The sequence below is a fragment of the Panthera leo genome, chromosome A1 (assembly GCF_018350215.1).
Source record: "Panthera leo isolate Ple1 chromosome A1, P.leo_Ple1_pat1.1, whole genome shotgun sequence".
NCBI classification, from domain to species: domain Eukaryota; kingdom Metazoa; phylum Chordata; class Mammalia; order Carnivora; family Felidae; genus Panthera; species Panthera leo.
In genome coordinates this window covers 136850807-136867946 of record NC_056679.1, presented here as the reverse complement: position 1 = coordinate 136867946, position 17140 = coordinate 136850807, and the positions used below count along the sequence as shown (strand labels likewise).

Here is a 17140-nt window from a genome sequence, read left to right as displayed (position 1 = left end):
TTTTAACTATTGAGGATATATTTTTATAATTCTATCTTCTCTATCCAGGACTTATTTTTGCATATACTTTATTCACTTGGTCCCCTGAATTCTCTAATAAATCTCTGATATACCAGGATTTATTTTTCAAAAAAATTCAAATGCTGCCCACTCTTTCGACTGTCATGTCTTTGGCTGGGCATACAAACGAGGCAAGCAGTATGGCAAGAGCTCTCTGGGTTTCAGAAATACAGTGAAGGACATCTTCATTATACATGGCTCTCCTGTGCTTACAAAAAAAGAAACAAGTCAATTAACTTTGGTAAGGGGGTCCTGCAATGTGGGTGGCAGTATATTAATATGAAAAGGCCAGGGGCACCTGGGTGGCTCAATTGGTTAAGCGTTCAGATTTTGGCTCAGGTTATGATCTCACTGGTTCAAGCCCTGCATCGGGCTCTGTGCTGACAGCTCAGAGCCTGGAGCCTGCTTTGGATTCTGTGTCTCCCTCTCTCTGCCCCTCCCCTGCTCGTGTTCTGTCTTTTTCTCTCTCTCTCAAAAATGAATAAATGTCAAAAAAATATGAAAAGGCAGGTATAAGTATGCATGAGGACTAAGCAAGAAGAGTCTTACAAAGCTGTGATGCTCTTTTGGCAAATGAATAATATTCACTTTTTGAAATAATTCACTAGAAGAGTGGTTCTCAACATTTTTTCCTCAACATTTTTAATATCACGATAATGTAACACATGCTATTCAAATATGCCATTAAATGCCTCCTTGCTCTAGTTTGTTCTTATTTTGAAAGCCCACTATGCAGACCCTGTTCTAGGGGCTGAAAATAAAGAAATAATAAACAAGACACATAACCCTGCCCTAACTCTAGTGGGGCTTATAATCTAGTAGAGCTTAAATTCTGGCATGGGAGACGATGAACGAGTAAAACCAGTGAAGAAGTAAAAATGTAATTTCAAGTTATCAATAAGGGCTACGAAGAGCAATGAAGCGGGAAAAAGGGATAGAGTAGATGATAGAAGGTCATCAGGGAAGACTTTCTGAGGAGACCTCAATGGAGTAAAGGAGGGCCTTGATGACGAGGGTGTAGACCATTCTAGTCTGAGACCATGGGTGTGGCAGTTCTTAGAATAAGAAAGCCCAAGAGTGGAGTGAGCAAGGGGGATGGCAGGTGATGAGACACTACAAGGGACCTCTAAGTCATGGTAAGGGGTCTGAGTTCTCCTCTGAGTATGATGGGAAGGCCCAGAGCAGCCCTGTCCACAGTGTGAGCCATATATGTGGTTCTACATTTTCAAGTAGCTTCATTAAAAAAAGTAGAAATACAGGAAGTCAGTTTTAATGATGTTATCTAAGCCACTAAATGCAAAATATAATTTCAACATGTAATCAAAAAAAATTAAGCACTTCTTCTTTTTTATATCAAGCATGTAAAATCCATCATGCATTCTACCCTTACAGCCCATGTAATTTCAACTAGCCACAGTCCAAGGGCTCCATAGATACATGCAGACAGTGGCTATGATACGGGCAGTACTACAGGGTTCAGGGTAGGGGACACAATAAGAGTGGAAACAGGATTAGGCTTTAATGTCACTGGACTCAAATTCAGTTTAATCTGCTACTCCAGGCAACTTGGTTGTATATGATTATTTCATGCATGGGTCTAAGTTTAAAACAAAAAAAACAAAAAAACAACTGAAGTTGCATATTCTTTTTGCTTTTTAATCATTAGACTCATGGCTGTCATTACAGTGAAATTTTCATTTTCCTTCATTTTCCTTTAATTACAACACATGATTACTGAAGTCAAACAATACAAAAACATATAAAGTAAAAAGTAAGAATTTCCTGTAATTCTACCCCCTAAAGATAAGCAGTAGGGATTTCATGTAGATTCTTGCAGATTTTTAATAGCTATATACTAAAATATAAATATGTATATTTTTCTTTTAGGAAAAATATAGGTTCAAACTAATCCTCACTGTTGTAAAACCCCCTTTTCTCTGGTTACTAATACAGTATGATCCTCTTTCTAAATAATGCGTGTCCTTAAAAGAGGGGAAAGTCAAGAGTTCACAGCTCTACCATGGAAAGAACACTTTAAGGGTGCCTGGGTGGCTCAGTCAGTTAAGTATCTGACTTAGGCTCAGGTCATGATCTCACAGCACGGAGCCTGGAGCCTGCTTCGGATTCTGTGTCTCCCTCTCTCTGCCCCTCCCCCGCTCGTTCTCTCTCTCCCTCTCTCTCTCTCTCTCTCTCAAAAAATAAACAAACATTAAAAAAAAAAAAAAAAAAAGAAAGAACACTTTGTATGAAGAGTACAAGACAGAAACACAATTTAGTAGAGGGTTCCTAAAAATACAAAAGGGTCCCAGGTTGCCAGCCCTGGCCCCAAAATAAATGTTTCTGACCATGTATGAATTTACCATGTGTGTAAGTACCAGTTTCCTCATCAGTAAAATGGATAGAATGATGGGGCGCCTGGGTGGCTCAGTCAGTTAAGCCTCCGACTTCAGCTCAGGTCACGATCTCACGGTCCGTGAGTTCGAGCCCCGTGTCGGGCTCTGGGCTGATGGCTCAGAGCCTGGAGCCTGCTTCCGATTCTGTGTCTCCCTCTCTCTCTCTGCCCCTCCCCCATTCATGCTCTGTCTCTCTCTGTCTCAAAAATAAATAAACGTTAAAAAAAAAAAATTAAAAAAAAAATGGATAGAATGACAGTATCCACCTCACCACGGTCTGTGCGAAATAAATCAGGCAGGTATAGTGCTTAAGCACAGTGCTGAGGACACAGTATATGTTCAATAAATAATTACAGAAATAATTATCATTATTTTTGTCTTTAAGAAAAGAAAATCAGAAGATGTGAAGGTATTCTGAAAACCAGAAAAGCACTATACAAGGTGGCCATCAACAAGAAGTAAAAAATATAAAAAGAAAGAAGAATCACAGGTGGGTAACAGGAAAGGCAATCTTAAAATGGCTGCCTGTCTTAAACAATCCCCCGCTAAAAGCTTCTCTGAGAGGTTAGTCCCAGGTCACAACCAAGGAAGGTAGACCCCTTATAATTTGTCCATACATCTCTTCCACACCTGTCCTACACCTCTGTCTGAAAAGAGCAAGGCCTCTTCATAGCAATGGACTCCAAGGAAACCTTAAAATACAGGTAAGAGCTCATTCCTTCAGCTTAGGAACCTTGATCTGAAAAATCTAAGCCAGGAATAATGTAAGAGAGATGCCTTCCCTAACATCACTAAAAACACCAGAGGCTCAGCACAAGGAAATCACACTGACAGGGACAGTAATCGGGAGACAATAACCTGGTCTTTGATGAGTTCCAATGCAGATTCCTCAAGATCCAACTCGTAGCACAACCTCATGAAAAGTGGTCCAAATTTATACTCTCCCAAAGTGACATTTCTGTTCTCTGTATGGTACCTGGTAATGAAAATGATTCAGTGAGTCAAATAGTGAGATGCAGGGAAAAGGACAGACCGACTGTGGCATGTACTCTGCTAGATGCTGGGGACACAATAAAGAACGAGGTACTCTCACAGTCCTGAGGGAGAAAAGTGCAGAAACGAGGACAGAGGAATTCTGGAGTGAAGTATGCCAGACATTTAAATAGAAAGGGTTTGTGAGAGGCCCACATAACCACATGAAATCAAAGAATGGAAAAATGTACATTGTAATTATCTTCTCAATATATCAACAAACTGCTAGGATGAGTGCTAGCAAAGGTCAGGGAACAACAGGGCTCTTGCACAGCAAACTCAAGAGAATGGCACTGTGTCTTTGTATGGACCCCATCTAGAGAGGAACGAATCAAAGGAGTGAAGTGATGCTCTGTCCTCCTCAAATGTGACTTCTCCATAGAGGATGACAGACAACCTACAGATGTACTTTACAATTTAGATCCATCGCTGTTTTCCTCTGCTCAGGAAAAGGCATATGTGATCTACCATCACCTAGCTAAACAAATTAAATGCTGTTTTGAAGTTTAGTTTTAGCAAAAAGCTAATTTCAGACAGTGACATCTTATACGTGCCTTGAGGTTTCTACAAGCAGTCAGTCCACCAGTTAGGATGCAGAACTAAAAATTGCTAGCATAAATTTACTTTCAATAACCAACTCTTTCTGTTTTAGACACCAAGAAGACAATCTGGTGACAAAATAAGTATCGCAAGATTACTTGTAAACCAGATTTTACTAAGACTCATTATGTGAATAAATCACACATACCACGGGGAATAGCTCTGACTTTAAAACCAGAACGCTTTTTAGACTTCTGCCGAAATCACGGAGGACAGTCACAGTAACATCATGGATAGTGTATCCCAAACATACATAATGCCAAATAGAATGATGATATGTACTTTCAAAGATACACTTCGTAGTCAAATTATAGAAATTATAAAATATATTCAGTGCTTCATTACAAGTTATGAATTAAATTATATCAGTTGTACACCTTAAATATACATGAGTTTTAGTTGTCAGTCATACCTCAATAATACTGGGGGGGAAAGAATTAGGTTATTTAAACGCAATATAGTACAGTGACTAAGGATTTTTAGATTCTGATTCCAAGCTGACAGTTTAAATCCCAGTTCTTTTAGTTACTAACTGTATAACCAGGAGCAAATAAGTTAACCACTCCATGCCTCAGTTTCTTCATCTGTAAATGGAGATAAAAGTTCAACTCAAAGACTTTTTGTAACGATTAATTAAGATGACATGCCTACTAGCACACGGAAAATCTGCCATATGTGTCAGGTCTTATAAAATATAAGGCATGCTGTGGAAAAGATCTTTAAAAATCAATACGTTCCAAAAATAGTGTCATGAAAAATTTATGCCAGATTAAAAATAAAATAATGCAAAACAAAAGTTTTCCCAATTTAGAGAACATATACACTAATAAAAGTGCTAGAAATTCACAAAGTATTACCTCTTCTTGACAAGAAATGTTCAAATCAGAGAATCTAAAATACCCCTAATAAACCACACACCGGCATGTGGTCAAGACTATGGGGGGGATTAAGTTGCTCCTCACTTTTGACTCTATGCATAAAGAGCTTATGTTCTAGCTCATTACTCTTCTTCCCCAGTAGTGGGGTGCCTGTGTCAGCAAGACAGAGAACAGGTTGGTTAGGCCACGGACCTGCCCATTTTCCCACTTTTCCAGCTGTCCACCAGTAGAGGGAAGAGACAGCAACTGGGCAGAGTTATTAGCAATGATTTAGATTTGGGTAGTAAAAACTGACAATAAAACAAGCCAGAGGGTCTAATATGATTCATCTTTGTGAAACTGAGATAGTATTAGGATTCCTAATACCATGCAAATGTAAATTAGCATAACCCTTTTGGAAAATAATCTGGCATTTGTATCAACAAATTTTAAAATGTTCATATTCTCTGATCATCTCCAAAACAGAAAGAGTATGTTTTATGCATAGAGTTGCTCATCACGGCATTATTCATATGATGAAAATATCAAAAATCAGACATTCAACAAGAGGGGTACCTGACATACAATGGAATATTATAAAGTCATTAAAATAGACTAAGGTATATTAACAACTCCTAAGGTATGTTAACAAAAAAATTATGCTATAATACTAAGTAGAAAACGCTATCATTATATATACGGTAATCATTAGAAAAGTATAAATAAACCCTATCAAAACCATACAATCTTTGCATGTAAAAAATTAGTGAGAAAATGGGGATGTCTGGTGGCTCAGTCAGCTAAGTATCCAGCCTCGACTCAGGTCATGATCTTGTGGTTTGTGGATTCGAGCCCTGCATCAGGCTCTGTGCTGACAGCTCAGAGCCTGGAGCCTACTTCAGATTCTGTCTCCCTTTCTCTCTGCCCCTCCCCCACTTATGCTCTGCCTGCCCCCCCCTCAAAAATAAACAGTGAAAAAAAGTTTAAAAAAAAAATCAGTGACAAAATGTATCAAATATCAACAGTGGTTGATCCATCCGGAGGTGGAACTATTGCTCCTCCCTGCTGAGTGTGGGTGTGCCAGGTAACTTGCCTTGACCAAGACAATGTGACAGAAGTGAAGCTGTGCCAGTTCCAGGCAGCTTTACAAGGCCTGCAGCTTCCACTTGTGCAGGGTGCTAGTGCAGCCAGGCTAGACTCATGAATGACGAGACACTCCAAGGAGAGAGGGGTCACGTGGACTCAGGCATCAGAAATACAAGTAAAGCCTCTTGGACCTTCCAGCTCAGACCAGCCAGCAGCTGACCATAGAGGAGCAAGTGACTTTAGCAGACACCAATACAGAACTAGCAGGCCTCAATTCCTGACCCACAGAAATAATAGATAATAGATAACAATAGATAACAGAAAAAAACAGTTATCATGTTCTGGTGTGCAACAAGAGACAACAGAAATAGCAGAATCTGTGATGTATTTCTTCTACTTTTTTGGTGTTTTTCAAACTTTCAATGGATTGTGTGTAATTTTATGTTTTTTCCTTTTAAAGATAACATTAATTTTTCATATTATAAAATTGATAATGCCCACTATAGACAAGTTTGAGACTAAAAAAATTACGTATTTAAACCAAAAAATATGTATAACTCCCAGAGAACCACAATTAACTTTTGGTACATACTCTTCCAGTATTCTTCATATGAACACACTTCTATTACTCTCTCTACATTATAAATGCAGGTCCACGTGTAGAAACCTATCTTTCAGGAATGGTTAAAAAAAAAAAAAAAAGGCCATGAATTTAATTTTAGAAACAAAGCCTGTTGATTTCGGTTCATACACTTCCCGAGTAAGTGAAACCTTTGCTAGGTTTCCTAACAGCAGACTATGATTACACGGGAATTCCCCTGACGTGGGAAAATGACAATGGATCAGAGAAAGAGACATTCGCCTGGAGGAGACAGATGAGCAAGGAGTCTATGAAGTGGTCCAAGTGAGAGATGACGAGGCCTGAACTAAGATACTGGTAACGAGGACAGAGAGAGGAAGGCCAGAGATGAGAGATAACCAGGGAAGTGGAAGCAGTAGGATTTCTCATCCTGTCAGGGAGGAGAGCAAGTAAGGTTAGAGGAAAGAGGCTCCCAGTTATCCGTCCTGAGGGGTCAGTACGACAGAAAATAGTAAAAAGAAGCAATTTGTGTGAGTTGAATGTGAAGACCTAGGGGATATGTAAGTGGCTGGTGATTTCTTAGGACATGAATTCTGGTTTTCTATCCTTAGTACCTGGCATATAGAAGGAATCCAGGAAGCGATTGCTAAGTGAACATAAACGTCTGGAGCTGGGGGCAGGCATGTGGACAAGAGATGTGAAAGTCATCAATGCATAGTTGCCAGCTGAATCCATGTTAAATGGATGAGATTCTTCAGGAAAAAGAAAGAAGAAACCAAACCTGGCAGAATTGTACAGAAATGCCTCACCTGTAAATGACATTTTTAGCCAGTTCCACATCATCCCGGGTATCACACAAATGAAGTAAGGTTTTCAACTCGTCCTTCAAGATGAGCTTATTCTGGGCCAATTTCTCTTTCATGTTTCTCAGGTAGGTTGCTGGAAGAAAGCATAGTGTGGTGGCCATCACTCAGGCTGACTGGGACTGTCAGGAGTCTCACCTCAGGGAGAAGGGGAAGCTGGATTCTGGCACACTGCAAAGAGGCACTGAGAGAGGCTCCCATCACTGACTAGTGTCCTTAAGAGCAGTATGACAGAAGGTCTATGAAGCAAACCATCTGTGCTACAGGAGCACAGGATGGGGGCCCACTCAAAACTTTCTAACATACAATCTTTGAGGGTAAGAACACAGGAATATGCAATTTTGACTACCTGGGTGATCCTTCTGCACACTAAAGTTTTAAGAACTATGTCCCAGAGGCTTGGTCCAAAAAACTATCGACAGGTGACCCATTAGAAAAAAAAAAAAAAAAAAATGCAACCAAGACATCTAAACCAACAATTGGCAGGGTATCTAGCAAGAAAACTGAAAGGAAAATGTGTACTGAAGATGGGTTTGCCCCAGTGGTTGATCTACACGATTTAGCAATATTTCAAGTCTCTAGCATTTGGTTCAACTCTACCTTTCATTTCTCTTGCTCTCCCTACTCAGTTATTAGACAGCATGACACAGTACTACATAATATACACAGGGTAAAAAAAAAAAAAAACCCATCCTCTCAACAGCAGCAAACACTCTTGGTAACAGAATCATTTCAAAATGCTTATACTTATCTCTTATCTCTGTCCCGTCTTGTATCTGATCAACTGTGGAGACAGTCAAACACGAAAAGGAAACACTGCTTCTTGGCATTAGGAAGGGATCAGATTCTCAGCAGAATGTGGGGTGAGATGCAAGCCCAGCACTAAAGAAGCATCTGCTTTCTAGAAGGCAGAGCTGTTCTCAGTATCAGGAGCTGCCAAGAAAAGTCTACGGGTTTTGCTCCAAGGCCCAGAGCTTTGAAGGAAGGCTGCTTAAAGGAATGGCACAATATGTATTAAAACACAAGACTGGGAAGCTGAGGCAGACACTGTTCTCAATTTAAAGAAAAGAAGGCCCACCTGGTTTAAGTTAATACTGTGGACCATCCAATCTTTATTTGCAGAGCCAGGTCATGGTTAAAGGTTTCAGAGGTGGAGAGGCCCGGGCTATAAGCTAGACTCTGCTACTTGCATGCTATGGGGAGACCCTTGTCTGTTAGACTTGATTCCACGTGTAAAGTGAGAATCGTGAGAGCTACCTCATGGGGTATCCTGACATAACGTACGTTAAGCATTTAGCACAGGGCCTACTATATAGTAATTGCCAGTAAATCATTTTTTGTTCTCATTTTCATTCCATCACTTATTAGACTTAAGAGAATTTATACTATTAACTGTTTCTAAACAATTTCTAATGTAAATAATTCTAATGGGATGACTTACACTTTTCAATAGCCTTAAGAATCCAAAATTTCAACAGTATAATTTGCACTTGCAAACAAAAAATCAAGATTTAAGTGTTTGTGAGCAACACAAGGAAGGCTAAGGCAGGGTTCCCCTCCTGAAAGAACTTAATCTATTTGAAAAAAACATGACACAGTTACGCAAAGCTATCTGAAAACAATGATTGAGGGGCACATGAGTGGCTCAGTCGGTTAAGCGTCCGACTTCTGCTCAGGTTATGATCTCACGGTTTGTGAGTTCAAGCCCCGCGTCAGGCTCTGTGCTGACAGCTCAGAGCCTGGAGCCTGCTGTGGATTCTGTGTCTCCTTCTCTGCCCCTCCCCCTGCTCGCAATCTGTCTCTCTTGCTCAAAAATAATAAACATTAAATTTTTTTTTTTTTTTGAAAACAATGACTGAGGGAGTGACAGGTGACCAACTATATAAATAGAAAGAAATCAGGGCGGCAGAAATAGACCAGGTTTGGCAGATGTGGAAAGGTACCAGAAGGGAAGTGGCTGGATAGGGCTGGAGAAACTCAGGAGAGGGGATTATTCTTGGTATAAGAATCAGCATGAATAATAGCATAGAACTGGGCACAGGGGAAAGTGGTGAGGGAAGAACTGTAATTACATTAACAGGAAATCATACTGGACTCCATAAAGGGTAAGGGACCCATTATGGAGGAGCTGGGAAGCTGGTGGCAGTGGGTGGGTGGCTGTGTGTGGGGGGAATGTACATAATATGGTGTAGGACAGAGGACCACTGTCGGTTCTTATAATGAAGAAATGTTAACAGGATTTTTATAAATATCAATCTGACCATGGAGTAGATCGGCACTCATTACATTAACTGCCTTTCAGAACATATGCTCAATTGTGACAGCTTTAGAAACACTACAATTGGATGTAACTAAAAAATGACATGAGGCCCTAACTGCCAACTTCACAAAGCTCCAAAAGTGATGAGTAAAAAGAAGACTGAAGTAAAATCCAGGCTGAGAAAATCAGAAGTAAAATGTCCACTGGAGATTAACATATTCTCCCTCACTCTGAAGGCTTATCTACTCATTCCCTAGGTGGTATAATGTATATGAATAGAAAAGTGGTGAGGAAAAACTGATTTCTGGAGGGCTAGAAGCAGTGTTTATTACGTGCCCATAAACATTTGACAGTGAGAGGAAGGAGATCTGAGAAATTTAGTAGGAACAAACTAAACTGTTATTAACAAAGGGAAGTCTTGCTATGCTTATCAAGGAATTTAAAGTACTGGAAAAAATGTGGAGAGAGGGAATGAATTCAACAAGAGTTCTCAGATGCTGACAGGAATAAGAACTAGGATAGTAGTTTTCAGCTTTTTGTAATAAAAATTTTCAAACATACCCGAAAACAGAAAGAGAACAGTATAATGACCTCTCATGTGCTCATCACCTGGGTTCCAAAATGACCAATATTTTGCTAATTAAAAAAAAAAAAATGTTTTACCCTATTGACTTTTTCGCAGAGTAGAAAAATATGAAAATGCATCCCACAAGATGGTTTTGTTTCACTGTGTTTCATTTGTGTATAGATATGTATGTGTACAGTGGGGATGCTATGCAAAATGTACTTTTTACTCAGAGGTGTATCAAAAAATGTTAAAGCCAGTCATCTTGAGCAGTTCTTCTCAGACCTTACTGTGCATATTAATAGTCTGGGCTTTAAGTTGGGCATCTCTATGAAACTCCCAGTTGCTGCTAATCCTTGACCCTTAGTTTAGGTGGCAGGGATCTGAGGGAACTCGTTCCAACACGAGTTTTAGTATTTCTCTGGGATCCTGGGAAAAGTGACAAGAGGAGAGCTGTAGGCTCTGTAGTAGCAGAAAGTGAGATGAAAAGTACGTTTAAGAGTAGACTAGGAAATCAAGAATAAACTATGTCAATCTCTTCTCGGACATAAGGTCATTAGAGGAGACCAAATGGATAAAGACAAAAAAAAAAAAAAAAAAAAAAAAACAAAAACCAAAAACCTGAATGACATATCGATGAAAGAACCAACAAAATAGATTCAATTACCTTTAGTACCAGGAAGATGATTTGCAATAACCACCTTCTTATGCTGAAATTCTTTTAATTTCACAACATTATCTGTAAGTAGATATCTTTTAGCTACAAATAAAAGAAAAAAGCAAAATCATTTTAATTCTTTTATAGTTAGTGAAGAACATGAATAGAGGTTGATGGTCTCTGGGGCGCCTGGTGGCTTAGTTAAGCCTCGGACTTCGACTCAGGTTATGATCTTACAGTTAGAGCCCCACATCGGGCTCACAGCTGTCAGTACAGAGCCTTCTTCGGATCCTCTCTCCCCCTCTCTCTCTGCCCTTCCCCTGCGTGTGCTCTCTCTCAAAAATAAATAAAACATTAAAAATATTTTTTTAAAAAAAGTGTTGTCTATTTATGAGAAGGCAGTCCAGAGAAGTGGTTACAGTAGGAATATACTGTCGCGCTGCCTGAGGGCAAATCCCTCCTCTACCAGATTCCTCTGACCTTGGGCTAATTACTTGGCCTTGCTGTTCCCATCTTCGTAAACCAAGAAAAGAATGGTAACTCTCTCACTGGGTGGTTTCAAGAGAAAAGGAATATACTTAATTAAAATGCAGAGTAATAGCTGACACTAAGTGCCAAATATTTTATTATCACTCACCAGCATAATGAAATTTAATCATTCCCGTAAAGCTATTAATGGACAATCTTACAAATGAAGAAACCTGCTCAAGGTCTTTTAGACTGTTAGCTCTCCAGTTGGGACACCAAACTCAGTCTAAGACCTCGACTCCCAAACTTTGCAGAACAGTACACCCAAGGGGGAGAGGGATTTCCAGACAACAGCGTCGCCCCATCTGAAGGACTACTATAGCCCCCAGGTCAAGACCCCAGCCTGGCTGTCCTCTGGTTCCCAGCAAAGGGGCTTCGACGACACCGAAGGGCCAGTGCTGCACACGCGCGCAACCAAAGGGCACGAGAGCATAGGCTGCTCCAGGCCAGTGAGCGACTGAGGCGCTTTTATTTCCCCCAAAAACGATGCCTGCTAAGGTGTCAATCTCCCTTCTGTCCCATTCCTCCCCTCCTTCACGACCAGAACCCCGCGGATACCTCCGAGAGGGCAGCAGCAGCATGTGGAGCCTGAGCCTCCCACCCCGGGAGACATGGAACTCTGCAGCGTAAACCACAAAACGTGACTCGGACGCCGAACTGCAGCAGCCATGTTATCCTGGGCCGCAACAGCTACGCGCGCCGGGGAAGGGGGCGGAGCATCAGCCTGTGACCCCACCCCTTCCTTTCCCTCAAGCCCTGGGCGTTCTTGCTCTTGGTATGCTCCAAGATGGCAGCCCCCATAGCGAGGCGCTGGTTTCTTCTGGCGCGGAGAGTGTCTCTGCCTCCAATCTCCCTGGCAGGTTTGTGGCTGCTTTCCTTTTGTGGGGTACTTCATTAGGCACCTGGACACTCTTCCTTAAGTAAAAGGAGCTGTGGGTTTTCATCAGGATAGGAAAGGCTTCTGGGTTCTAGTTGCTAGAGAAACCGTTTGGAGCGTTGGGTAGCACAGAAGGGGGAGGTAAGGCCCCCGACCTGTATGCTTGCCTAGAATAGTGCCTGCCAGCCCAAAAGCGCGAAGAGTAAAGGAAGTCATGGCATGAGGGCTCTTACCTGTGATTTGCAGGGTTTGTGTTAGGGTGGTCGTCTCTTCACTGACCATGAAGAGCCCAAATGTGCCCACCCCAGAGCTAGAACTTTTCCTCCCCGCTTGAGTGTTCTTGGAGGGGCGTCGAAAACCTCACCACCTCACACTTGACCAGACCTTTCGTTTCCACATGGGATGAGTATTTCAGTACTAATTTCGCATTACTTAATGATCTGGGGCACAACTTTTGAATGACATTTATATGCCACAGTTTTCCATGTGTAGAGACAATAGGCACTTCTGAAGTACCTTTGAGTTTTGAACAAGTCAGGGATTAGGGACATGATACCAGGCAGTTGAAAATTTGTGTTTAAGTTTTGACTCCTCCCTTACCCATCACAGTCCATTAACACTTTTTTATGTCTTATGTAATTTTATACTGTATTCTTAACAGTATGATTAAATGATTAAAATGCAGTAATCACAGTTGATGTTTCCAACATACCTCCTCTAATTCCTGTTAAAAACCAGCACATACACTGTTGTTCACACTTGTTTAGCAACAGCCATTAACTATGGGCATGAAACCTCATTGTTAGCCACCAGGTTTTCTGAGAATTAATTGGTTGACCTGGCAGGTGAAAGTGTTTAGCTTCACATGTTAAGTAAAGTATGTACAGTACCTGGCATCTCATTAAGAATTAGCTGCTGTACCTATTTGCTAGCATGTTTAATTATGGTGGTTACTAAATGCTTTTCAATTTAAACAAGACCTTGAATTGCTTATCAGGGAGACCATCATGGTTGCATTGTGTGTGGGGCAATCATTCTGATAGGGGAATGGAAATTAGAGAAGGGTGACTTACGAGAATTTTCAAGTTAGCATTTGTTCTTAAACTGGTGAACATGTAATTTACACCTGTGTTCTTCCATTGTGGTAGCTACTAGCTACATGTGGCTATTGAGATTAAATTCAATTTTAGTCACACATTTTTTAAATGTTTAGTAGAGACCTATGTTTGGTGGCTACAGTTGTATAGGTCAGAACATTTCCATCATTATAGGAAGTTCTATTGAATAAGCACTAGGTTAGACCATAGAAGAAAGGAGTCTTGAAACGAGTAACTGGAAACTATAAGGCAAGTAATAGAATTATGTAGGAACTTCAGTCAGGAAAGACATACTATGTGATTTCACTCCTGTGTGCAATTTAAGATACAAAAAAACATATCAGCATAGGGGAAGGGAAAAAAAAGAGGGAAGCAAACTGTAAGAGACTGTTAACTAGAGAGAACAAACCGGGTTGATGGAGGGAGGCGAGTGCAGATGGGCTAAAAGGGTGATGGGTCTCAAGGAGGGTACTTGTGATGAGCACTGGGTGTTTTAAGTGATCACTAAATTCTACACCTGAAACTAATTTTACTCTATATGTTAACTAAGAATTTAAATAAAAACTTGAAATAAAAAATTACCTAAGATAGTGCATTATAACCCATTCAGGATTTGAAAATGCTGATAAGGAGCTTGACTATTAAGTCATCAAAATATTTTGAGCCATTACAGGGTAAGAGAGGAAAAAAATATACTTAGTACAAATTAGAAAAGTGATTTAAATACCCGAAGAGGGGAGTACCTGGGTGGCTCAATCAGTTAAACATCTGAATCTTGGTTTTGGCTTGGGGATGTGATCTCACAAACCGTGACATGGAGCCACACATTGGGCTCTGTACTGACTCTGCAGAGCCTGCTTGGGATTCTCCCTCTCTCTCTGTCCATCTGCCCCTGCCCCCACATAAATAAGCTTTAAAAAAAAAAAAAAAAAAAAAAGTATTTTAAAAATAAATAACACATGAATAGGGTAGAGAAAAGAAATTCACTGGGTACCTCCTACATAGTGAACATTAAACACATAATGTGCCCTCATTTAAACTGATCAAGGTAGGCGCTGTCTTTTGTATCATGAAAGGAGCTCAGCTTGTGCAACTTGCCCCCATTTCATACCATTTCTTAGCAAGCCAAGGATTCCAACTTGAGATTTTGTGACTTTATCTAAAAGGCTATCTGTATCGACAATCACACTGCTTTTCTTTGGATGGTAAACATGTTTGGAGACATTGGTCTAAAGGCCAAAGTAACTACAAAATGACTAAGAATATAGATACAGCCAATCACTTTTCACTAAACGTTGAGATTCTGGTCCTTGGAGGTACCTTTTTAAGATTAAACGGAGAAATTACTTCTTCTTATAGTGGATAGTTATTTTAGAGAATATGGTTGCCACCAAAGCTAACTGGCTGAAGGATAATTAAGTTCAAGAAAGGTTTGTAAATACTGCTGGGTGGCCTATTCAGAGCGGAATTTACAGACTCAGACACCTAAACCTAAACCTGTGAGGCTCTTACTATCTTTAAAAGGCTTACAGAAACATTCTTTAAAGAATGTTTGTTTTAAGGTGCACTGATTTCCTATTGTAGTTTTAACAAATTACTACAAATAAAGTGGTATAAAACAATACAACTATTACAGTTCTGTAGGTCACAAGTCTGACAGAGGGTCTTGCTATGTTGAAATCAGGGTGTTGAAAGGGACAGGTTCCTTGCAAATTCTGTAGGGGACAATCTGTTTCCAGGTCTTGTCCCTCTTCATGAAACCACTTGAAATCCTTGGCTGATGCTCCCCTTTTTCAAATACATTTAACACGAGTAAGAGCAAGTCACGTCTTTACATCACTCCATCCTTCATTCATCTCGGTGTCTGTCTTTTCCACTTTTAAAGACCTTGTGATTACACTGGGCCCACCTGGATAAGCCGATACAGTCACCTCATTTTAAGATCAGATGATTTGTGATCTTAATTCTATCTGTAACTTTAATCCCCCTTAGCTATTACCCTAACATATTCGTAGGTTTGGGAGAGTAAGACATGGACATCTTTTGGAGGAACATGATTCTGCCTACCAAATTTGGCCATACATTTCTACATTTATTATTTGTTTCTATTGGTCTAGGAAAGTTTTCTATTTGCTAAATTTAAATTCTTCATCCTTATACCCTTATCCTTTTGTTCTACACTCAATGGAGATGGAAAGTGATTACTGGTTACTTTCTTAAAAAGCAAACATTAAATAGTTCATATATATAAAGGTTGCTCAGCTTACATATATATAAAGGTTGCTCAGCTTACCTTTTGTAGATTTACTAGTCCTTATTTGTTTTTTTGTTTTCAGTTCATGTGATGCCCTTGAACAACTGCACACAAAGGGCATTCTTGAACTCCTACCTTTCCCCACTCTGACCACCCCTACTTTTTGTCTCATCTCCCAATTCGAAATTTTTCATTGACCTAGATAATTGTCTTTTCTGGCTCCAGAATGGGGGGGGGGTGATTTTTTATGCTAGAATGAAGCATATTCTAGAAAAATAAATAGAGAATAAGAAATTATAATAATAAGTAGACAATAAGTCACTGGTATCCTTAAGTGTATAGCTTAACAGTCGTATCCTTAGCTCTTGCTCACATCGAGAAGGGCTGTTCCTGTTTCTGACAGAAAGGAGAGACCTTCCTGGTTTAAAAAAATTTTTTTTGAATGTTTATTTTTGAGAGAGAGAGAGAGAGAGCAAGAGCAAGTGGGGGAGGGGCGGAGAGAGAGGGAGAGGAGACACAGAATCTGAAGCAGGCTCCAGGCTCCGCACTGTCAGCACAGAGCCTGACGCGGGGCTCGGATCCATGAACCGTGAGATCATGACTTGAGCCAAAGTTGGACACCCAACCAACTGAGCCACCCAGGCAACCCTGTCCTTTCACTTTCTTAATGGTGTCCTTTGAAACATAAGAGCTTCTAGTTTTGTTTAAGTTTATGCTCATTCTCATTCATTCCTTGAACTCCTGTCTATGAGCATTGCCATATGCCAGTCATTGCGCCAGGTGCCCTGAATGCAGCTGTGCCCTCTAGTGAGTTACCTCAAATCTGGCTTGTTAGGTTTTTCTTATTCATAACTAGGGTGCTAGGTTACTGGGCAGGATACTCTGCTTTAGGTGAAGTTAGGGTAAATGTGCTGATCCAAGTCAGACGGAAATGTTTTTAGGACTAACAATTATAAAGCATTCAATTTGTGAGTTAAGCAATAGTTCAGCAAGTATTTGGGTTCTAAGGAGTTCTAGGGCTCACCTATGCTATAATTTAGGGGGAACAAGTGGTTTCCAGTCCTAAACTTACAGGAACAAAATTACTAACATTCTTACCCATAACCTCATTGTAGGCATTGTCAGTTTTTTCTCCATCTTCTACTTGGCAGATGTTGAATGCATGTTGTCGTGTACTGAATTATGAACTGAGCAATATTGGTTAGAGTATTGTACAAGAATCTTTACATAATCTAGTACATTGAAAATAGGACAAAGATATTTTTAATAAGACATATAAACTGAACCTGTTGTGAAACCACACCTGTTGATAATTGACTTTTTCCTCAGGTAAAAGATGCCTCCTTTCTGCAGCATATGTGGACAGCCACAAATGGGAAGCAAGAGAAAAAGAACATTGTCACCTTGGTAGGTACCTATTAGGCTGTTAT

The 17140-nt window shown here is 40.2% G+C and overlaps 2 protein-coding genes across 9 annotated transcripts in view; one reads left to right on the top strand and one right to left on the bottom strand.

The window, feature by feature from the left end:
* The window catches only part of PTCD2 (pentatricopeptide repeat domain 2), a 120213-nt gene extending 108011 nt beyond the window's left edge, over positions 1-12202 (bottom strand). For all 4 annotated transcript variants that reach the window (XR_006203247.1, XR_006203249.1, XM_042940749.1 and 1 more), the window contains exons 1-4: positions 12041-12202; positions 10964-11056; positions 7418-7547; positions 3312-3429 (exon numbers count right to left, since the gene is read on the bottom strand). Coding sequence is in view for 2 of the 4 variants with exons in the window: in XM_042940749.1 (XP_042796683.1) it covers positions 3312-3429; positions 7418-7547; positions 10964-11056; positions 12041-12152 (453 nt within the window). In the remaining 2 variants the exon portion in view is untranslated. The remainder of the gene's footprint in view (positions 1-3311; positions 3430-7417; positions 7548-10963; positions 11057-12040) is intronic.
* The window catches only part of MRPS27 (mitochondrial ribosomal protein S27), a 130670-nt gene that overhangs the window by 30785 nt on the left and 82745 nt on the right, over positions 1-17140 (top strand). For 4 of the 5 annotated variants that reach the window (XM_042940717.1, XM_042940734.1, XM_042940724.1 and 1 more), the window contains 2 exons: positions 2839-2943; positions 17040-17117. Coding sequence is in view for 1 of the 5 variants with exons in the window: in XM_042940713.1 (XP_042796647.1) it covers positions 12270-12342; positions 17040-17117 (151 nt within the window). In the remaining 4 variants the exon portion in view is untranslated. Of the gene's footprint in view, positions 1-2838; positions 2944-12217; positions 12343-17039; positions 17118-17140 lie in introns of those variants that run through there. The other variant, XM_042940713.1, reaches the window with a different exon arrangement.